At 35.0% G+C, this 25,158-nt stretch overlaps 1 protein-coding gene across 2 annotated transcripts; it reads left to right on the forward strand.

Moving 5' to 3' along the window:
- The first annotated feature begins 851 nt into the window (after positions 1–851).
- Positions 852–10,601, forward strand: LOC137638379 (zinc finger and BTB domain-containing protein 17-like). Of its 2 annotated transcripts, none has more exons than XM_068370407.1 (5): positions 852–1,110; positions 5,555–5,644; positions 6,075–6,743; positions 7,208–7,417; positions 8,583–10,601. In XM_068370407.1, the coding sequence occupies exons 2-5, from the start codon at positions 5,555–5,557 to the stop codon at positions 8,928–8,930; spliced, it is 1,317 nt and encodes a 438-aa protein (XP_068226508.1). In that variant the 5' UTR covers positions 852–1,110; the 3' UTR covers positions 8,931–10,601. The 2 variants fall into 2 exon arrangements, with proteins under 2 accessions (XP_068226508.1, XP_068226509.1); XM_068370408.1 differs by having other exon boundaries at positions 8,592–10,601.
- Positions 10,602–25,158: the final 14,557 nt, after the last annotated feature.

Consider the following 25,158-nt stretch of genomic DNA (forward strand, 5'->3'; position numbering starts at 1 on the left):
AATGCCTTTTAATTTATTAAAGGATTCTAATCTTATTCAAATACATCGATAAATTTCACCGAAAAAAAAATTATGACAAAGACACATAAAGAGGAGCTATTTGGATACTAAATCTAACCAATCAGTTGTATATTAATAAACTCTAAATCAATGATATATTAAATAAATTGCCTTTTGATTTATCAAAATATTCTAATTTTATCTAAATATATTAATAAATCGATTAGCACCAACGTTAATCACTAGATTTATTGATTACTATAAGAAAAAGGTGCAAGATAAAATGGAAAATATCAACACTAGGCAACTCCACAATCATAACAATAGTTGTATACCAATAAACTCTAAATCAATGATACAATAAATAAATTGCCTTTTGATTTATCAAAATATTCTAATATTATCTAAAAATATTAATAAATCGATTAGCACCAATATTAATCACTAGATTTATTGATTACTATAAGAAAAGTGTGCAAGATAAAATGAAAATATCAACACTAGGCAACTCCACAATCATAACAATAGTTGTATACCAATAAACTCTAAATCAGTGATACATTTAATAAATTGCCTTTTGATTTATCAAAATATTCTAATTTCATCTAAAAATATTAATAAATCGATTAGCACCAATGTTAATCACTAGATTTATTGATTACAATAAGAAAAGTGTGCAAGATAAAATGAAAATATCAACACTAGGCAACTCCACAATCATAACAAACTCCGAGCCTAGACATTTTGTAAGCGACTCTCTGATTGGTCCATTTTCTAAGAGACTCTGTGATTGGTCAGCTTCGCTGCAGACGAATCTGAACATAAGGCTCCCTTATGGAGGATGCGCTGAACAGCAGAAGCTTAGCTTGTCATCTGTAAATTGTATTGAAATTCGGACATATTTACTTTTTAGTGTTAATTGTGCTATATAAATGCGTCTGTCTATAAGTTTTCTATGATTAAGTGTGATAATATAAAAGGGATTTCTTGGATAAGTGAGTTTATTCATCTGGCTATATATAGACTTGCACAAAGAGTGGAATCTATAGTTATATCGTAACCCAAAATAATCACTTTTTTCCGATAAAAGTTTCTGGAAATTATTAACAGGTTAGTTTGATGTCGTTTATTGTTGATGAGTATTTGATTTTTATGCTGACGTTTATTTAGGCAATGCCGATCCCAGCTGTTCAGGGCTATGCTAGACTGGGCTATGTCCCTACCTGTGATGACCCTCTTATTTAGAGATGAATATCGGTCTGAACATATTCACTGTGGGATGAATGTCAATCTGAACATACTCATGAGGGATGAATATTGGTCTGAACATATTCACTGAGGGATGAATATCGGTCAGAACATCTTCACTGAGGGATGAATATCGGTCTGAACATATTCACTGAGGGATTAATATCGGTCTGAAAATACTCATAGGTTATGAATATCGGTCTGAACTTACTCATTGAGGGATGAATATCGGTCTGAACATAGTTATGAGGGATAAAGATCGTTCTGAACTTATTCATTGAGGGATGAATATTGGTCTGAACATAATTATGAGGGATAAATATCGGTCTGAACTTATTCATTGAGGGATGAATATCGGTCTGAACATACTAAGGGATGAATATCCGTCTGAACATCTTCACTGAGGGATGAGTATCGGTCTGAACATCTTCACTGAGGGATGAATATTGGTCTGAACATACCCATGGGGGATGAATATCGGTCTGAACATAATCATGGGGGATGAATATCGGTCTGAACATATTCAGTGAGGGATGAATATTGGTCTGAACATACTCATGAAGGATGAATATCGGTCTGAACATATTCACTGAGGGATGAATATTGGTCTGAACATACTCATGAGGGATGAAAATCGGTCTGAACATACTCATGGGGGATGAATATCGGTCTGAACATACTCATAGGGGATAAATATTGGTCTGAACATATTCACTGAGGAATAGATATAGGTGTAAATATGATCATTGAGTGATAAATATAGTTCTGAACAAACTCATTTTGGGATGAATATAGGGTACGTGTGTAGATCGTTGGGTCACTAAACCCGGGCGCATAGAAAACGAGAATCCTCCCTATCCATAATCGATATCACCCGTTTTGTTTTATGTACGAGTATGTTGGTTAATAGACTAACGATACTTATTCACTTACTGGTCTTCGCTCCACCGTGGCTCGAAATTAAACGTTTTATTATTACTACTCTGTTCTGGCAAGCGGTACATGTTGCGCTATACGCATGGGGTGTATGTATGATAGCGGCCGCCTGTATGAATGATTAGAATACGGCAGTGTAAGGGGGGTCGCAGGGGGCATCAGCCTTCCCTCCCCCCCCCCCCCCCCCTAGGTAAGCAGGCGAGGCCAAGGCTTGTAGGTTAGGGGGGGAAAGTTTAGGTTAGTTGGTGTCCAGTTTTAATCCACATGGAAGGAACTGGCCGCTGATATACAAAAGCTCCATGCGTATTAGCCGATTGGTGTTCCATCCACTTACACACTCCCCGAATATAGGTCCGACCATAGTCGTTGGAAAAGAATAGCCACTTCTATTCTTGGAATGTAGCCTTAGGTAGTATACCCAGCAGAAGGATAGATTGCATCCTAACCTAACCTAGTGTGCGGCAGTTTATAAGTATAATTTACCAAATAACTTTGATAGATTACATTACGAAGTTGAAAACTTTATTTGTTTAATGAATACTTTGAAAGCTTTTCATCTCCTATACAAAATGAGTCATTTTAAAGAATATCCCAACAAGTCTTAAAATAATTTGGGACATAGTATTGTAACATTGGTTGTATGGTATGGAAAACAGAAAAAACGTGTATTGCATTGGTACATATAATCTTGACTATTACCTAACAAAATCTGTGATGCTGAACTCCTATGTGACCCAGATTTGAAACCCATCCCCCCTCTAAATTAACGCTTAAAATCGGATAGTTATTAATGTTAGATACTTTTGAAATAAGTACATACTTAAAGAATGTTTAATTTCTTAATAGTGACATGGCGACCCAATTTGGGTTGGGGTTAATGGTTAGTTTCAGTGTTTACTAGTGCCGGTGCATAGGTAAAGATTTACGGTACCCTGTGAATCGCTTTTGCCATGCATCCAAAGACTATATCAAAAGAAATTAACATGGTATGAAATACTTATCAGCTAAGTTTTTATTTATAATTCAAATGGGTTTTATTATAAGTTTTAATTGCTTGTACTGTACTTGATTTTTAGGTTAAATTCATTTTTTATCCTGTGTTTAGTAGTCATTTCTGTTTGTTTATAAGCACAATTTTGCAACATAATTCAGTTGACTAAAGGCTTCTTAATTGATCTAAAGTTGTTTTGCAACATAATTCGGTTGATTAAAAGCCTCTTAATCGATTTTAAGTTGTTAAGTAGCATTTTATAAAGGAATTTATAGCATGAAAAGTGTGCATGATAGCACAATTTTCATATCCAGATTGTAGCAAAAACTGTATAGTGTTTTGTACAATATTGTTGACGCATAATCACATCTGTGTTACAGTTTCTTCCCAGTGCTTAAAAATGTTGGTTTTTTCAGTTTCTGCTAAAATATCTCCTCTATAGAATATAAAAACTAACAAAACAAGAGGAAGAGAAGTTAGATAGAATAGTGTACCCTCAAGCAAGAAAACTCCAACCCATGACAATCGAAGGCCATGGTATGGAGGCTATGGCATTACTCAAGACTAGAGAACAATGGTTTGATTTTGGAGTGCCCTCCTAGAAGAAGTTCTGATCTGGAGTTTGTAATTGTCATTTGTCAATTATCACTGCAGATGATGGCTAAGGGCTTGCCTCTTAGAAGTGCAAGTTATGTTAACCCTTTTACCCCCAAAGGACTGGTACGTTTCACGAAACTCATCCCTTTACCCCCATGGACGTACCGGTACGTCCCTGCAAAAAAATGCTATTTACATTTTTTTTTTTTTTTTGATAATTTTTTTGAGAAAATTCAGGCATTTTCCAAGAGAATGAGACCAATCTGACCTTTCTATGATAAAAATTAAGGCTGTTAGAGCTATTTGAAAAATATATACTGCAAAATGTGCTTGAAAAAAGGGTTGGAAATTTCCAAATAGCCTGGGGGTAAAAGGGTTAAGGTTACTAACCTAGTCACTCCCACACTAGTCAGGTAGAAAGGCAGGATGTTGAACCTTATGTTAGGGTAGGATGTATCCAGTTGTAGTTAGTTGAATTCAACTGTAAGATTGTGGGTCAAATTGTTTATCGAGTTTGATGACACTGAAGGACTTCCCAGTCCAGCTGCTTGGCCATTGGCATAGACTTCTTATTCCAGTCCTAATTTGTTCGCTCTTTTTCATTAATTCGCACTTAAGAAGTGCCGAGACTAACCTTTGGATCCCTTACACTCACTGACACGTCATCCAGTACGCAGCCCAAATATAAGGTCGTTGATGTATACTAGAAGGCTAGGGTCTCAAACCATTCGACTAAACTCAATTTTTTTAGCGAGGCAGATTTGCACCGACTCACAGCGGTGCCCTTTCAGCTGATTGGTTGGACAAGATAATTCTAACCAATCAGCGATCAGGAAACTTTTCCAAGCTAAAAGTGCACCGCTGCGAGTCGGTGCAAATGCGCCTCATTAAAAGAAATTGACTATAGTTAAGTGGTTAATGTACTGTATTGCTTTTTAACAAAGTCAAGTTTTGGGACAGATGAGTCTTGCAGATTCTGGTGACTGAATTGGTAAACATCTAGTCCATAGTCAATTATCATTAATAAAGATCCTTGGTAATGTTTTGTAACAATTTTTTTGAGTTTTAGTACATGTTCACATCTTAATAAAATAACCCCTCACATTTAAATGAGAAAACTGAAATTTCTTCGACTTTTTTATCATTTAAGTAATGTACAAAAAAGTACAATACATCTATGTCTTGATTGTTGACATCTCTAATTAGTCCTAATCCTGAGATTAATAAATCAATATGTGGTTTTACATGGTGTTTTGTACTTTAACCCTTTTACCCCCAAAGGACGTACTGGTACGTTTCACAACTCATCCCTTTACCCCCATGGACGTACCGGTACGTCCTTGCAAAAAAATGCTATAAAAATTTTTTTTTTCATATTTTTTATTATTTTTTGAGAAAATTCAGGCATTTTCCAAGAGAATGAGACCAACCTGACCTCTCTATGACAAAAATTAAGGCTGTTAGAGCAATTTAAAAAAAAATATACTGCAAAATGTGCTGGGAAAAAAATAACCCCTTGGGGGTTAAGGGTTGGAAATTTCCAAAGAGCCTGGGGGTAAAAGGGTTAAGTAAAATATAATTGAATTTTTCTTGGTATTGTGAGAATCATAGGTTAGCTTCGCTTAGTACAGTAGGACCATGATAACTAGGAATTGATTGATTTAAAGTTTTCTGGCATCCTGACATCTAAGGTCACTGACGCTAGGAATTGGATGGTCATCAGGCCTTTTGTAGTTGATGGATCGTATGAGAAATTTTTAAATCTTGCTTTCTCATCATCAGATGGACGTGAAAGACGAAGAAATTCTAGCACTGTCTTGGGACAACTATGCCAAGCAGTTCCATGACAAGTTGTCTCAGCTATGGCATAAGGTAATGAAAATTATTCAAAGAATTTCTTTAAGTTATCTGTATTGAAAAAAAAATTAAAGCAAAGAAGTTTGTGTAGAAAGCAAAGTACTGTACAGTAATACTGTGTTGTTTAAAAACTTCAACATTTTTATGAATAGTACTTACCTGGCAGTTATATATATATATAGCTTTAAATATATATACAGTATATAACTGCCAGGTAAGTATTCATAAAACTTTGTTTTATCATAAAATCTCCATTTTTATGAAAAGTACTTACCTGGCAGTTATATATATATATATATATATATATATTCGAAGCTATATATATATAAAACTGCCAGGTAAGTATTCATAAAACTTTGTTTTATCATAAAAACTCCATTTTCAAAGATAATATGAAATTATTATTGCAAAATAATTTAATCAATTTTTCTCATCACTTTTGCAGGAAAGGTTTACTGATGCCACAATCACTTGTGAAGGGAAGTTCTATTCAGTTCACAAGATTGTGCTTTCAACATGCAGCCAGTTCTTCGAGAGGGTGTTCGAGTACACCGTTGGAAAGCACCCCGTCGTAGTATTACCCGACATCAAGCAGTACGAATTAGAAGCTCTGCTGAAATTCATGTACGACGGAGTGCTGCAGATTGCTCGCAAAGACCTACCCCGGCTGATGAAAGTCGCTGACTTGCTGAAGATCAGAAGTTTATGCGGCCCGGAGGAATGGACCGCCGACGACGCATGCGGCAGGGACAACCACGCGAATGCCGTCGACAAGATGTTCCTCCTTCAGAAGACTACCCGACCGTTAGACGTTTCTGGCAGTCCTACTTGCAATAAGAAGAGGAAACTCGAGGAAGAGAGAGTCGCTGCTACGTACGCCACTCAGACATTTGCGCACCATCCTCATACGTACGAATTACACAAAACTCAGGATACCTACCAGACAACTCTGAGGATTCCGGGCGAAGCAGTACCTTTAAGTGAACTGTCTAGGGAATTACCCCATGACAACCTGGGCAGCCTGAAGAGTATTGCGACCTCAGTCATGGGTTTTGAGACAGACAGACAATATCATCACGAAGTACATGAAGCAAACATAGCTAAGGAGATCAAGGTTGGTTATGGGACCGATTATTAGTTCCAGATATTTGCTGACCTTCATTAATGTACTATAGTACCGTGTGTTTATCTGGCAATAATAGATATTAACCCTTTTACCCCCAAAGGACGTACTGGTACGTTTCACAAAAGCCATTACTTTACCCCCATGGACGTACCGGTACGTCCTTGCAAAAAAATGCTATAAAAATTTTTTTTTCATATTTTTGATAATTTTTTGAGAAACTTCAGGCATTTTCCAAGAGAATGAGACCAACCTGACCTCTCCAGGACGAAAATTAAGGCTGTTAGAGCAATTTAAAAAAAGTATACTGCAAAATGTGCTTGAAAAAAAATAACCTCTGGGGGTTAAGGGTTGGAAAATTCCAAATAGCCTGGGGGTAAAAGGGTTAAAATGCAAATATTATATTTGAATAATACATAGCTTCCTTCCAAATCATCTATTTTGTATATTTTCAGACTGAAGCGAGTATTAAGGACGAATTCAATGACGACGTTTCAAATAGTCAAAGTGCCGCGGTATCTGCAGAAATGGAGGATGACGGAAGAGAAGGGACCGCCTCTGGCGAATCGTTCCTACCCCAGCAGCCAGATCTTACCGAGCTATCGCAAGCAGAAGCCGTGCATCCTCTTTCCGATGACATCGCAGGGCCGTCTGGCGTCCACGAGGTATGATTTCTTCCCACGTTTAAACGCAAGACGTATGGGTCGTATTATTATTATTATTATTATTATTATTTTTATTATTATTATTATTATCATCAATTGCTAAACTACAACCCTAGTAGGAAAAAGAGGATGCTATAATGCTGAAGCACATTATACACATCATAGTACGGTACTTAGGAATGTAGTTCTATTGGGGGTGATTGTTGTAGCTGTGCAACAGGATTGAGTAATATCTGATAATATACAGTATTCCACTCTTGGACCCTCAATCGTGGAAACGAGTCAGTTTTTGTATACAGTCTCTGGTTTTTTGGGACATTCACTTTAGGTGTCTATAGTCTATTTCTTTTAGCGATGCATGTTTGCACTGACTCGCAGCGGTGCGTTTTTAGCTCGGAAAAGTTTCCGGATCGCTGATTGGTTGGACAAGATAATTCTAACCGATCAGCGATCAGGAAACTTTTCCGAGCTAAGAGGCACCGCCGCGAGTCGGTGCAAATATGCATCGCTAAAAGAAATGGACTATAGTTACTCATATTACAGACTTTTAATCATTAATTCTCAACATTCCAATAAGATGAATATGAACTCTTGTCAGCTGTGGTGCATTTCTTCATGAAAATAAACTTTCTAATGACTTCTAAATTGTTTATTTCATATAATTTTGTCTGTGTTGCTGATTGATGTGACTGCCATTTTACAAAATGCAGAGGGTTTTTAAGGAATGCTTCAGGATTGGTGTAAGTCTGAGAGAACCTACCAGCAGTGGGATGTGCCAATCAAAGAGGCCTCACAACCACTTAATGGTGTGAGGCCTAAAAATCTTGTTGCACATGAACTAGTCCTGACTCAGAAGGTAAAGTATTTAGATCAAAGAAATGTCTTGAGTAAAAAAGGAATGATTAATTTTATTCGGGCATGGGATGATATTTTTACAAGTTATGCACACTACATTATTCTATAAAATGTCATATTAAGAATTACTTGCTAGATACACCTGTAAATTTTACGACTACTCGCAATTCATTGTTAAATTTGTAAGTATTTTGAAAGATTTCTAGCGGTTTTTAGCCTCAAATACAAAGATTGTATAATATATACACAATGAGCATGCAGAAAGCAGGCTCATTACTGGTAATGTTTTTATAGCGTTTTGATCTTGCAGGATGTTCAGTTGCAGGCGGCAGTCGAAGTGGTGATGGGCGTAGCCGAAGGGGAGGAGGAGGAGTCCCTCTACACGCACAGTCCGCAGTCGGCCCAGTGGGAAGCGGAAAGCACCCCTACGACGGGAAGGGCGGGCAAAAAGAACCAGGCGAGACAGGGGACGGTCAATTACACGTGTCCCTTTTGCAACAAACTGTTCCTCGACAAATTCAAGTGCAGTCGTCACATGTACGCCCACACCGGCGAGAAACCTTTCATTTGTAATATATGCGCCCGGAGATTTTCCAGAAAAGATAACCTGCAGAAACATATGAAGGATAAACATAAGCTCTTCAGAGGCCAGTTTTGATTAGCTTGAGAGCAGTAATTCATTAAGTATTAGATAAAAGTGTACATTCGTTCATTTCTCTCCCTTTCTATCTATCTCTTTCCGAAGATATTATCTACCCATCTTCAAATAATATTTGTAGACAAGAGATTGTAGTAGTTGTAGCAAGATGATGTTGCTTGTCGTTGGATATTTGTTCGTAGGTAGACGCATGATGTAACCAGATCAATTCTATTGGCGTTATCCTTCGTTTTTTTTGTAGGTTGTTACCCTGACTCTAGTTGAGCTTTAATACTTCTATTCTCTTCACTTTTCAAGTTGTAGGTTTAATCCATCCCCTGTACAACTTCAGTTAATTTTAACCCATTTTAGTAGAAAATTTCAAAAATGTTTCCTATTTTGTAATGCATTTTTGCACAGTAACTGTTACTGTTCAGTATCATAACATTATATAACAGAAGAATATTCGGAATTCTGCTGCAGACACACGGACTAGTAAATTAACTTACAGTAGTTTCTGACTAATGGTGTTCCACTTCACACAAGATTGAATCTCAGACCCGAGTTGAATATTTTAATTCCTCAGCAGACGATAGACTGGTTTATAAACAGTACATCGTAGGCAAGAGAGTGGAAACCGATACGTTATCTTAGGAAAGAGGCGTCACTTAGAGTATTGCTTGTTACCAAGCGTACAGAATGGAAATTCCTGATCTCGTGCTCTGCATAGCAAGAGGAAAGAGGTTGCAAGGCATATTACAGCTCATGCTCTGCATAGCAAGAGGAAAGAGGTTACAAGGCATATTACAGTACAAGGGTTGTCGTGGCCTGAGTGGTAACATCCCTGACTGGGGTTCGAGTCCTGCTCAAACGTGTTAGTTCCTATGGTCGCCGCAACCCCACCATCCTTGTGAGCTAAGGATGGGGGGGTTTGGGGGAGCCTATAGGTCTATCTGCTGAGTCATCAGCAGCCATTGCATGGCCCTTCTTGATTCTAGCTTGGGTGGAGAGGGGGCTTGGGTGCTGATCATATGTATATATGGTCAATCTCCAAGGCATTGTGCTGCTTGATAGGGCAATGTCACTGTCCCTTGCCTCTGCCATTCATGAGCAACCTTTAAACAAGGATGCATCTTTACTGTACAGTACATATCCTAATTTAGCATAACCCAGAATGTCGACTTGTTTGACTACAGTCCATTTCTTTTAGCGAGTCATATTTGCACAGACTCGCAACAGTGCCCTTTTAGCTCGGAAAAGTTTCCTGGTCGCTGATTGGTTAGAATTATCTTGTCCAACTAATCAGGGATCAGGAAACTTTTCATGCTAAAAGGGTGCAAATATGACTCGCTAAAAGAAATGGACTATAGTGTGAGCGGAAACCGGGACTTCTGGAAGGTCTCACGTGAACATGAAAGAAGAAAACGTCTACAAATAGATATTGGACGGTTATTTAAACTTTATTCAAAGAGTAAATTATGCTTAGATAATTATACAGTTAGGGATACCTCTTGTGAATATAGGCAGTAGATAATAGCTGTAGGGAATTTTAAGTAAAGTCATCTAGCCTGATCTGATGTAAGGAATCTTATACTGTTAAATTTTATTGTTTCCTGGATGTTTACTTCGGATAAAAAAAAAGATCATTTTGATATTTACCGTGGAAGAAAATATATATTTTTTAATTTTGTTATATACACTGCGGAAGCAATTATAGTTTTCATTTTAATTTTGATATTTACCGTGGAAAAATATATTTATTTTTTCATTTTGTTATTTACCGCGGAAGAAATTATAATTTTCATTTTAAGTTTCGTCATCCTATTTTGGAATTATAGTACTGTACTATTTAAAATTTGCTTTCGTTTGCTGTAATTTTAATTGCCTTTAAAGTACTTTACATATTTCAGACAACATAATGGTTATGTCAGTATAGGAGTATTATATCTTATAAGAATTTGTTATATATTTTACACCAAAGTGAGCTTTTGATCTGCATTTTCTCTTCATCGCTTTCACTCCTTCCTTATGTTAATATAATTTCAGTGTCCTTTGCAGTACCTTACCATTGTTTAGTTTTCTTCAGTGGTACAGCAGTTCTTTACTCGAGGTGATCATTGATAATCTTATCTTTTATTATTTTATAGAAATATATTATGGCGGGTGTAAGAAATGAGTTAGCAGCTAGAGTGGATATGAATGTGTTGAGGTGGTTTGGCCATGTTGAGAGAATGGAAAATGGCTGTCTGCTAAAGAAGGTGATGAATGCAAGCGTTAATGGGAGAAGTACAAGATCAAGGCCAAGGTTTGGGGGATGGATGGAGTGAAGAAAGCTCTGGGTGATAGGGGGATAGATCTTTTGCAGATGATTGAGTGTTGTTTTTTCTTGAATTTCATAAAATTGGTTTCCATAAAATAAATATTAGGAGATATAATTCAAACTAAGATGGAAACTCCACATCTTGGTCCCTCATAGATTATGACTTTTATTAGATGCTTGATTGGCTAATTTCTCACGTCGTTTAATTTTTATCCTGATACTGGTGAGGCAAAGACATCGATTGTTATTTGAAAAATTCACGCTAAAGTAATCGTTGCTCTTTGCAAACTTATCTCTTTGGTAATAACCCTTTTGCAAACCCCAAGCTATTTGGAACTTTCCAACCCTTAACCCCCAGGAATTTTTGGTTTTTCAAGCACATTTTGCAGTATATTTTTTTAAATTGCTCTAACAGCCTTAATTTTTGTCATAGAAAGGTCAGGTTGGTCTCATTCTTTTGGAAAATGCCTGAAGTTTCTCATAAAATTATCAAAAATATGCCAAAAAAAAATGTAAATAGCAGTTTTTGGCAAGGACGTACTGGTACGTCCATGGGGGTAAAGGGTTGAGTTTTGTGAAACGTACCAGTACGTCCATTTGGGGTAAAAGGGTTAATATGATTGATTAATGTAAGAAACTATAATGTATTGGACTAAAGTTTTATATGAAGATTATATTAATGGGGACAAAAAGAAGGCTGTGTTTTTTTTAATGTCAGTTTGGGTAAGATTTTTATTTTATTTTAGTTTTCTTTCATAATGTGGAAGTAGGATTATTTTAAAATGAAGTTATAATAGGAGTATTATTTTAGCTTTATTCAGGGGCAGCATTAATGATTTAGAAAAGTTTCAACTTTTGTATCAGTCTATCACTATATATCTATTACACTGTAGTTCTGATTCCAAACAGGTACGGTAGTTATTGAATTTAGTGTCTCCTCTTTAATGGCAATTTTTTTTTTCTTTTATCTTGATAGGTGAGAGCATGTAAATATTTGATACTGCACGTTTATGGTTTGTGTTTTAAATGATATTACAAGTTAAATTAATTTCATTCTTTTGAATGCTTTCTGAATCTCTTAATTGTCTTGTGTTTTAAAGATTTTTATCTAAGCAAAAGTATTCATATACCTGCTCCTAATTTTGTATGACTGAGTATACTCTTAATTGTCTTGTGTTTTAAAGATTTTTATCTAAGCAAAAGTATTCGTATACCTGCTCCTAATTTTGTATGACTGAGTATACATGTTAAAGGTTGTTTCTCGGTATTTTATATTGTGTTTTAAAAGTCTTTGGACAACTTGTGAGGAAAATCTGGGTCTTTTATTTTATATACAGCAATCCACGTAACCTTGAGATGTTTATATTATTTTGTAATTAGTGATCAAGAGAAATCTTGATTACTTGTTTCAGAGGTACTTTGAATCAAATAAGGAATGATGGGAGAAGGTTGAGTAGTGGTGGTGGTGGGGGGGAGGCAGTAGCTGCAGTGAACGACATCTCGTAGTAACGGGGGATTTTGAGGAGGGAGAAGTCTAATTGGAAAGGGATCTCTGGTAGTGGTATCACTCGCCCCAGTTTTAATACCGACACCCTTTAGGGGTGAGCGAGCTGGATATATTCCTAGCATTCCATGCAACTTTTTTCTCTGGTATATTTAGCAGTATTTATACCTTTGAAATGGTGCTTTAAGGAGCATTTCACTGGGCGACACAGGTCCCTCGCCCAGAAATAGATTTTTCCTTCGTCAAAATCCGTTTTTTATGTTGTTCAAGCTCCATTTTAGAGGAAATTATTCTTGGGATTATAAAGTAAATAAAAACGAGCTAAACATTAACTTAATTGAACGTTGGTAATTATTAAATTATATTGTTTTTATCATAAGAATAACACAAATGCTGCCTCTCATTCAACAATACCGTTGTTTAATGTGCGAACGTTAGAAAGAAATTAATATTAATAATGAAATTTGCTTTAGTATTCTTAATTGTAACTCGTAGCATTCGAATCAAATTCAACGCTTGGAAAGAACACTCAACTTTAAGGGAATACACTGTAATTCGTGTTAAATTTCACATATTCTTTTACAAAATTTCATCTACTGTACTTAATGATACTCGGAAATATTTTAAACTACAACAGATGTAATGTTTTAAAACCGTAGCATGAAAGAAATAATGATGCCTTAGGTTATATAGGATGCTGAAAGCTGAAATTATCCTAGCCTATCCCTTCTTGGTCTCGTATTTTTAAATAGGAAGGCATCGTGTTCATTACTGTAACTCTTTTAGAAGCCTGAATTCTTCCACTATTTATTTGAGGGAAGATTATGACTCATGTTTTATCTTATTCTATGTTTCCGAAGTAGTAATGAAATCATATGTTTCAATTAATAATTAACTTTTATCATTTGATGCTGTAATTTTTTTGATTTATATAATGTATTACTCTTTGCTTAACTTATTCTGTATGAATATTACCCTGCTAGACATTCTGGAACATATATAGCAGTACAGTAGTACATTGAATATTTCCCTGTCTTGCTTAGTATGCATATGACGGTTCATTAGTTATTCCATTTTCTAAATTTCTGTCCCAAGATTAATCTCTATTATTTAAAATCCACTTTAGATATTGCTTTTACCCATAGCCTGGTAAATAGGAAGTTTTTTTTTGCGCAAAACAAAATTTGTAAGGATCATCATAGTTATGGAAACTTATATGTGAATACAAAACTGCTCGCGCAAGGGTAGTAACCTCTGCATTCCATGCTTTTATCTTTCTCTGGTATATTTGGAAGATTTATATCAGAAAAAGTGTAAAGAAGGACTTTTTCACCGGGCGTCACAGGTCTCTCCCCGGAAATAGATTTTTCCTTCGTCAAAATCCCTTTTGTTTATGGAAATATGCAAGACATAATTCTACAAGTGCCAAAAACTAAGGTATTCCTGGGTATTGTTCAAGTTGGCTTGAAGCACGAAGTATTTTGAACTATTGACTAGAAATCCCAGTGAAAATTGTAAGTTTGGAAACCATTTATAATTGTGCCTAATGATTTGAAGATCATATCCCAAGGAGGGGACCTATACGGTACAATACGTGAACGTCACGATTAATGTCGACGTTTTAAGATTTCATATAACCAACGTACTATATTATATTGAAGAAATCTTTGTGGAACATTTTTTGTGAGTAATTTCAAGTCAAATATTTTAAAACAACGAAAACTTGAATATTACGTTTATCGAAAAAACTGTCCATGTCAGACTGAAATTGTACTAGTATGAGAAATAAAAACTCGTACATGACGTGGCCACTGAAATTATAACAAATATGCAAATTGTGTTCAAACTTACATCATTTATAAGGTTTCTAGTTTTAGCCAATGTTTCCTTTACATATCGTCACCCTCATAAACTAACTGCCTAAGTCATTTTCTCCACTTGTTGGGAAATAAAAAAGAAAACCTCATTTCCTAATTCTTGATATCATTGTGGTGAGCTTCAATTAACAAATTCTTATTCATAAATTCTTCTATTAACTCTTTTACCCCCAAGGTATTTGGAAATTTCCAACCCTTAACCCCCAAGGGGTTACTTTTTTCCCAGCACATTTTGGTGTATATTTTTTTTAAATTGCTCTAACAGCCTTAATTTTTGTCATAGAGAGGTCAGGTTGGTCTCATTCTCTTGGAAAATGCCTGAATTTTCTCAGAAAATTATCAAAAATATGAAAAAAATAATTTTTATAGCATATTTTTGCAAGGACGTACCGGTACGTCCATGGGGGTAAAGGGATGGCTTTTGTGAAACGTACCAGTACGTCCTTTGGGGGTAAAAGGGTTAAGAATTTGTGAATTGAAACTCAAGACAATGATATTTAGAATTAGGAAATGAGAAGGTTTCTTTTTGATTTCCCAACAAGTGGAGAAAAGGACTTAGGCAGTTAGTTTATGAGGGTGACTATATGAATCTTGATCAATTGAATAATAACAAAAATATTTAACAGTTTATTCCTGGTATCCCCATGCGTCAGAAATGTTCTTGACAATTCAGTATCTTGAACGTTCTCCATATTATATAATTGGGAACTTATTTTAGTTAGCACTTTCTCCTTATATAATTGGATCTTAGTTAAGATATTCTCCTTATATATTTGGGAACATATTTTAGTGAAGATATTCACCTTATATAATTGGATCTTAGTTAAGATATTCTCCTTATATACTTGGGAACTTATTTTAGTGAAGATATTCTCCTTATATACGTGGGAACTTATTTTAATTAAGATATTCTCATTATATAATTGGGAACTTATTTTACTTAAGATATTCTCATTATATAATTGGGAACTTATTTTAGTTAAGATATTCTCTTTATATAATTGGTAACTTGTTTTAATTAAGATATTCTCCTTATATAATTGGTAACTTACTTTAATTAAGATATTCTCCTTATATAATTGGTAACTTATTTTAATTAATATATTCTCCTTTTATAATTGGTAACTTATTCTAATTAAGATATTCTCCTTATATAATTGGTAACTTATTCTAATTAAGATATTCTCCTTATATAATTGGGAACTTATTTTAGTTAAGATATTCTCTTTATTTAATGGGGAACTTATTTTAATTAAGATATTCTCCTTATATAATTGGTAACTTATTTTACTTAAGATATTCTCATTATATAATTGGGAACTTATTCTAGTTAAGATATTCTCCTTATTATATAATTGAGAAGTCGTTATAGCTAATTAAGTCCCCTGTTCATGCTTCGTCAACTGTGAAATTTGAAGGATGGAAAAAAAACTGTGGTATAAAAAGTTTAGGCTTAAGAGGCCAATTCAAATCATAACATTCAGTAGTTACATAAACATTTTCAATCTGCCATGGTTCACGTTACGTCATATATTCTGTACATACTTTTCTGGTCGTAGAAATTCCTTTTAGAATTAAATTTGGTCTGGTACTCGTACATGTGATACCTGGCAGCTTATGCATGCTGAAATATATTCACTTTAGTGTACAGTATTTTATTTAGATTGTATAAAAATTTAAATTACTTTTGTGTAGGCTTTCGTATATGTAAAGCGTTTTATATATATCTTTACTTTTGATTTTTCTTTCTTAATTGAATCTTTTGAAAGTTCTTTTCAGGGATCAAATCTAGAAGCTTAATTTTCTTCATATTATTTAGTCATTCATTTTCCATAGCCAAATATGTGGTTATAATAATGTTCTACTTTCATGTGCTTTAAAAATGTTCCCATACTTTTTTTTTTTTATAAGGAAGGTTTTATTGTACCATAAATTGCATTATTTCACCAAAATTTATGAATATCTAGTCGTGCCCAGATTTATTTCATGTCATGTATGTGATAGACTCATTTTGAGAGTACAGTAACTGTATTTAGTAGTTTAGAGTTATAATGTATCCCATCTGTGTAAGAACTAAATACGTAACTTGTTGTAGGGTAACCTTAGAATTTATTTGTATAATAATCTAATAAAGATGAAAGCTTAAAAGTTAAGCCAGTTTATATTATTTTCTCCAGCTATTTTGCTCATATTAACTCTCATCGTTCTCATGACACTTGAGAGATTGAAAACCCTGTTCATATTTTGTTGGGATCTTGGTTGTCAGAATGATTTGTAATGTTAATTCCATTACCAGACTTAGTCTCTAGTCTACCAAATAGTCAATCAAGTGTGTGCAGTAGATTATTTAATTTCCCATGATGAGATACTTATGGTCTTTCAATTGGTCACACTCATTTAACCCTTTTACCCCCAGGCTATTTGGAACTTTCCGACCCTTAACCCCCGGGCGTTTTTTTTTTTTCAAGCACATTTTGCAATATATATTTTTCAAATTTCTCTAACAGCCTTAATTTTCATCATAGAGAGGTCAGGTTGGTCTCATTCTTTTGGAAAATGCCTGAAGTTTCTCATAAAATTATAAAAAATATGCAAAAAAAAATATAAATAGCAGTTTTTTGTAAGAACGTACCAGTACGTCCATGGGGGTAAAGGGATGTGTTTTGTGAAACGTACCAGTACGTCCTTTGGGGGTAAAAGGGTTAATAAAGTAATTAAAAATACAGAACTGTACTGTACTGTAGACTGGCTTTTTAAGGTACAGTACAGTATACAGAAGATCCTCAACTTACAAAATTAATTGGTTCCCAGAAGCTGTTTGTAAGTCAAATTTTGTTAACTTTTGGCCTAAGGAAAGCCTAACCCGAGTCTCATACCTATGATTTCCAGCAACAAAAGTCAACAAATAGCTGGGTTTCATATTAAATAAATAACTAATAATTTCGCTTATGTATTAACCCCTTTACCCCCAATGGACGTACTGTACTGGTACGTTTCACAAAACTCATCCCTTTACCCACTTGGACGTACTGGTACGTCCTTGCAAAAAAACTGCTATTTACATTTTTTTTTGCATATTTTTGATAACTTTGTGAGAAACTTCGGGCATTTTCCAAAAGAATGAGACCAACCTGACCTCTCTATGATGAAAATTAAGGCTGTTAGAGCAATTTAAAAAATATATAATGCAAAATGTGCTTGAAAAAAAAAAAAAAAAAAAAAACGCCTGGGGATTAAGGGTTGGAAAGTTCCAAATAGCCTGGGGGTAAAAGGGTTAAAAGATATGCAGTAACACTATTGTTTTATTAAAGTATTTTTTTTTATCATTGGGGACCATCTGTATACTGTAGAAACAGCTGTCCCTACATAACAGAATACTCTGATGAAAATTGCATCAGACCATACCTTAAAAATATAATAAGCTTGTTTAGTTCAGCACTATACTAGATATCTATCATGCTACGTCCTAACACTGATCCTGTTTACAACTTGAAAGTTAATGGTGTGCACTTACTGAAGCCTATGGCTGAAATAGCAACCATGGGTAAATGTACCCTCCTTGGTAACTAGAAGTCCCGGGAATGGTACCTCTCGGAGGATTTAATAGCAAAGGGATATTCGTGTTAACTAGAAAATTAACCTTCGATCGTTATTAACTATAATCCTTAAATGAACACAGATAATTCAACATGATACTTTCATACAGCCAGACTTGTAATTAAAACCTAACTCCCGAGGGATTTAATGGCAAAGGGATATTCGTACATTTAACTAGAGTATTAACCTTTTATCATTATTAACTATAATCTTTAAATGAACATAGATAAACCAATATGATACTGTACTTTTATACAGCCAGACTTGTAATTAAAACGTAACTCCCGAGGGATTTAATGGCAAAGGGATATTCGTACAATTAACTAGAAAATTTACCTTTTATCATTATTAACTATAATCCTTAAATGAACACAGATAATTCAATATGATACTTTTTTACAGCCAGACTTGTAATTAAAACCTAACTCCCAAGGGATTTAATGGCAAAGGGATATTCGTACATTTAACTAGAATATTAACCTTCTATCATTATTAACTATAATCTTTAACTAAACACAGATAATCCAATATGATACTTTTATACAGCCAGAGTTGTAATTAAAACATGAATGTAGGAAATTACCACACTAAAGTACACCTGTGATGAACTAGAGGCAAACAAATATGCACTGTTATTCAGAGTCAACGAGAGATGTAATCTACCAGCTGTGCTGATACTACATCAACAATGAAAAATCTTGAAAAGGCTCTTGGATATGAAATGCCATATCCCTATTTAAAAAGATATTGTTTTAATAACGCATGCTTTAGCAAGAGGTGGGATATATTGATCCAGCTAACATACAATATCTTCTGCCTTTTAATCTAGATGTCATATAAAGCGACTAGAAGAGCGGAGCCGAAAATATAGGAAATCCAATATAATATTTGTCTTTATTTAAGCCAGACTCGTTAAGGTACTAACAACCTGGCAGTAAGAAATTAGCTCTCTAAATTAACCCCATGATGAACTAGAGGCCCAGCTTGTAAGTGAAGGAATAGGCGCTATCATCTGGAGCAACCTCGTGATGCAACGCACCAACTGAGCTGAAACGATCACCTATAAGAAACGATGCTAAAAAGGCGTCAACAATATGAAACTCCATTTCTCACACTAAAAATATATTTTTAAACTCGCTTACTTTAGCAAGAGGGGAATAGAGTACAGTATAAGGATCCAGCTGCCCAACTCTATATTGTAGTAAAGCAATGGTTAAGCTGCAAAAGGAATAAAGTAAGTCAAGGCATCGAGACTCTGAGAGGAACTTGACTTTCTTATCAGCTGATAGCGCAAGAGCCTGCGTTTTCACATGAGGTGGAGATACCGTAGCTGAACTAAACCAACTGTAATACACACAGAACATTCAAAACTTACTAAAGAAGCACCCAGTAACTAACCCTGACTAATGAAGTTAGGTTCGTTCAAACAACTAGGAAGGCAAGCCCCACTTACTGCCCACAAGAAAAGGCTCTCTGGCCTTTGAGAGTAACAAAAGAAAGTTAAACAAGCTAAACAGTTTGGTGAACAGGTTGATCACTAACTTGATTGGTAAGGGAGCATTACAAGTCATTTCATTATTCACCTTATAAAACAAAAACTCCTACAGTATTCAATTGTCAACAGCATCTGGTGTTTAAAGGCAGTCCCCCCATCCAAGTACTGACTAGGCCCAGCATAGCTTAACTCATTGACCAAATAAGAAACACCATTTCAATGTTATATGGCTATTGACTTCTTTCTTTGTACTTCCCCTTAGACAAAAATTACTTGACACATCTTTGATGAGCCACGTAAGGCAGCCATTCTTTCAACAAAGTATAGGCCTTACTGCTGTGCAGTATACACCCCATTTCCTTAAAAAACTAAGTTGAAACATAATTGCTAATAGGAACTGAAAGAAATTGTACTCCTCACTACACATAGTAAAACTTATCCTCTGTGCTTTCTCCATGTAAGTAATTATAAAATTAAAATACCATTAAAACTTATACAATTTTAGTTGAGACTTCATTAACCCCTTCAGAGTTTTAAAGGAATCATACAATATGCCGTGCCAACGACAAATGTAATATGAGAGTACAGAAGGTCCACAACTTACAATTTTAATAGGTTCCAAGAAACTGTTTGCAAGACGAATTGTTTGTAAATTGAATTTTGTTAAATTTTGGCCTAGGGTAAGCCTAATCTGAATCCCATTCTTATGATTTCAAGCTACAAGAGTTAATAATTAGTTGGGTTTCATATGAAATGGATATCTAGTTATTACAAATGTTGTTTTGCTTAATATATTAAATGATATAATATTGGTTTTTCACAATATTTTGTTATCTTATCTTAGTTATTTTCAGTTGGATTTCTGTTTATATCTCAATTTTCAGTTGGATTTCTGTTTATATCTCAATGTTTGTGAGTTGGGGAGTCCATCTGTTATGAGAAGCTCTTACTTTAGCTAGGATCAGAATAACCTGCTCGATCTTCTACCTCACACTCTAGCTGTCTAATCGAGTGACTAGAATTGTGGATGGCCAGGGTTAAGAAGCAGAAGGAACTAAAGTATGCAAAGATTTTGAGGCTCCGTGTAAGGCTTTCGAAGCTGTAGAGCGCAGCTGCGGGTTTAGGTTAAGTTTGACAATGGGGTGTGAATGATCAGAATTACCATTATTAAGAGGAATTCACTGGACTAATGAAAATTAGCAAAGTAATCATATTTTGTCAAGAGCTTGTTTAGCTCATGGATATCGAAAGATGACAACTTGTGTTGACCAAAGGTGAAGGTGTGTTATAATTATTATCATCCCTGCTATTATACAAATCTATACATAGTACTAGCAAAAATACTAAAAAAACATCTGAAATTGGAATAAACCGTGTATCACTGGTGTTAAGATTCAAAATTAACAAAAAAAAATCAAACCAGTTAGCTTGTAGCTAAGAAAATAGTTACAAATGGTTTCAAGTTATTGGAACCTAGATATATGTCTACTGTAGGCTCTAGAGCCTTTAAATATATGGCCCCGAGACTATACAATATGCTCTCACGAGACATCCGAAAGATTGAAGATATTAATGCTTTCAAGAGGAAACTGAAGTCTTTCTTGTTCTGTGAGTGCTTTGATAATAGATGATTTAACAATAAACAGGCAATATGCGGTGTGAAATGTTGAATACTTTCGAACGAAAATGATAAAATGAATGGGGAGGTCATGTACAGTAGAGAGTAAGGTTCCCCTCCTGTATAGGACCAGGAAAACAGCCCTCAGAGTAAAGAAAGTAAGTAAAGTTTGGGGTGGTAAAATAAAAGTTAGTTTTGATCTTGTTGATGATAATGATAGATTTTTAAATCAATATTAAGTATAATCCTATATTCGCAGATAAACTAGAAATAATGATAATTTCCTCAGTAAACAATTAGCCTAACATTCTCTACTAAAAAAAAAAAAAAAAAGTTTCTAAAACCCTAGAATTAACTGTTTCACATATTCTTATCCACAACGAGCCATGAGTTAAATATCAGGTAGACTATGCATTTGATATTTCGGTTTATTAATGTATGAATGAACTTCAAACAACAGCATTATATTCTATAACAAAGTTAGGTAAACGAGTAATTTTATATGCGGACGATTGCTTGTTGAAGTTTAATAAAGAACTAATGGTTTTAACTGAAATTTATATCAAACCCTGTAATGCATAACCCGAATGCATAGCTTTATTTTACGAGGCACAATGATTGGGTTTTTGTTTACTAAATCGTCCAACTAGAAAAGGTCAGGTACTTGAACTGCTTCATATATATTAGCACGTTGTTTGTTAAAAAGGGTCTAAGTACTAAACGTGAATGTGAATTTCCATTCTTTGTATTTATAATGAAATTGTAGAGTAAATGTTGATGTGTGTAAACTGCTTTCAAAGCTGTCATTTACAATTTGGTGGGATAAGACACTTTTGAACTTACCTTAAACCCTTTATTGGAGGTATATGAAGCAATGAGGTTACGCAAATACTCCACCAGGCGGTACTTCCTCACTTTCATCGTCTTATTTAGTTTCTTCTTACTTATTTTCCAGTTCTGCAGGATAAAACGAGCATATATCACTATACCAGCTGACTTCTAAGATTGTTTACCTTTTGAAAAGTGTGTAGTAGTAGCGGGACCGCATAGACTCGTATTAAAACTTTTGTTTACTAGTGCCCATTCAAAGTGATGGGGGACGAGCTAGTAGTCGAGCCTACAAGTGAGCTGTGAGTACTGTCGTCTGCAACATGACGAAAAACAATTCAAATTTAAGAGCGTCTTCTTTTCTCTTATGGATTTATGATCATACTTTATCTTTAAATTACTTTCAGGCATTTTCCTCAAACAATAGACATATAAAGAAATAATTATAGTGGATTTTACAATTTATTACTGGTTAGAAATACGAAATTTTTATCACCAAACTGTAGTCATACAATGTAATTGATGCCTACATTTAACTTTATAAGTTTGTTTTAGTTTTGAAGATTTAAATTTTGTGAAGGCTTTGCAATTTTTTTTAGGTTTATGACACTTCTAGGACTCTTCCATTACTCAAAGGGAACCTAAAATGAATAAAATTAAATCAAAATTAAAAAATAAAGAAGAAAATACTGAAACATAGAAAGATATATGTTAGTACAAGTAACATAAAATAAGATAATAAAGTGAGAGGATAGAAATGGGGAGAGAAATAATCGATGTTAAGGAAAAGGAAAAATCAAACAAATTGGATATACGGGAATCAATTATTAAAAAAAAATATCAATGGGTTCACATCAGAGATAGCAACGGAAAGATAGGCCATTAAAGATTTATTTCATACCACATAAAACTAGATGAAGATATAAAATAGGCTAGTTCTTAAGGATGTGAATGAATCCTGTCATTTAAAGGCCGCTCATGAATGGAGAAGCAAGGGACAGTGACCATATACACATAAGATCAGCGTGCAAGGGCCCTCTCCACCCAAGCCAGAACCAAGGAGTGCCAGGCAACGGCTGCTGATGACTCAGCAGATAGACCTATAAGCTCCCCCAAACCCCTTATCCTCAGCTCACAAGGATGGTAAGGTTGCAGCAACCAAAGGAACTAACGAATTTGAGTGCGACTCGAACCCAAGTCAAGGATGTTACCACATCGGCTACCACAACCACAATTGAAAAAATCAAAAAATAAAAATAAAAAAATAAAACTTTTTCTAGTTTACATTATCATAAAAAACTTATTTAGCATTAGCTTTTCCTTCGCTGTTTATGGATAAAATTGTAGGTACTGTATTCGCCTTGTACAGAGACTGGGTAATATGAGGCCCTTAAAACGGATTTTGAGCGAAGCGAAAAATCTATTTTTGGGTGAGATAGCCATGATGTCCTGATGGAAGGTTCCTTTAGTAGCTTCCTAAGGGTATATATGTCTACAGTGGATATTCCCAGATAATTAAACCAAAGGTTATCACAGCATTCTAACTTCTGGCGAGATAAACATGCATATAACCATTTTTCAGGTAGGTTTATAGTTGTTGGTTTTGAGTGTATGGAATCTGGACCACCATGACCAGGTGTTGGGGCTCGGGAGGCCAATAAAAGCTGCAATTAGGGGAAAACACTCGAGTTGTAATATGTGGCTAAAGTTCAACAGTTAGACAACTCCATAGAAGAAAATGGGAATGGAGGTAATTTAAAGGCTAGCAAGTGGGCGACCCTTGGGGTGATCGGGTGAAGTGGCTGACCCTACCTGATACTTGCATTTCTTTCGGGTATTTCGGACTCCATATCTCATTGAACTACATAGGAATGATAAATTCCTTTTCATTCTGAAGATTAACAATTTATGGTGAAGTGAACTGAACTGCTAATAAAATGTATACATACATACATACTTACTGTACATATACCAAGGAACCTTCCCAATTTTGGGCGGTAGCCAACATCAAACAAATGAAAAAAGGGGACCTTTCCTCTCTACGTTCCTCCCGGCCTGACAAGGGACTCGACCGAGTTCTGTTGGTACTGCTAGGGGTGCCACAGGCCACCGTCCCCTGTTATTGACCACAGATGAACTAATAAAATGTATAAAACCTAATGCCATTTATATTTCACACTTCAATTATTCTGGTTAAGTAAATTTATATTTACCCACATACAAAGGAATTTCTAGCAGCAAGCGTTTCGAACATGAAATATTACACAGGAATATATTTGTCATTACTCTTATTAGTAGTATATCCTTGGCACCAAGCTGAAAGACCACGTTATTTCTATAAGAGACTGTATTTTGCCAGTTGACATATATTCATTACCAATCCAAGGTAGTTCCTTTAAACAGAAATAAGTTTAATTTAGAAATCATACAGGGTCATGTACTTAAGTTTTTTGTTTTTTATCTATATTTATCTATATTCAGTACCAGCTGAACTCGGCTGAGTCCCTGGTTAGGCTGGAGGAACGTAGAGAGTAGAGGTCCCCTTTTTTGTTTTGTTTCATTGTTAATGTCGGCCAACCCCCAAAATTGGGGGAAGTGCCTTTGGTATGTGTATGTATGTATTCATATCCATACAGTACTATGCATCCTAACTTTCTAAGTACACAAATATGTACTGGTATGAGTAGAAATTACACCCATTCAAAGACTGGATAATCTTCAAACCTTGATAAATTGATCGACTGATAATGTAGGCCAACTAGATATCATAGTATTCAGTGAATTGTCTCAGGCTGTTGCCTAAAATATTTCCATTAAGGTTTTCCTTACCACAACTATACTGCATTCTCAAAATTCAATTGCTTGAGTTATGAGGATGTTTATTATATACCCTTTGAGCAATAGACAACTAATTCAAAGACAATGGGATCATGAACTTGTCACATCTTTTAAAAAATACCACAACCTTAGTTTGGTACTATTGCCAGGTAGACAACATGAAGTTGAAATT

Source organism: Palaemon carinicauda, chromosome 3 (genome assembly GCF_036898095.1).
Source record: "Palaemon carinicauda isolate YSFRI2023 chromosome 3, ASM3689809v2, whole genome shotgun sequence".
Lineage (NCBI taxonomy): Eukaryota > Metazoa > Arthropoda > Malacostraca > Decapoda > Palaemonidae > Palaemon > Palaemon carinicauda.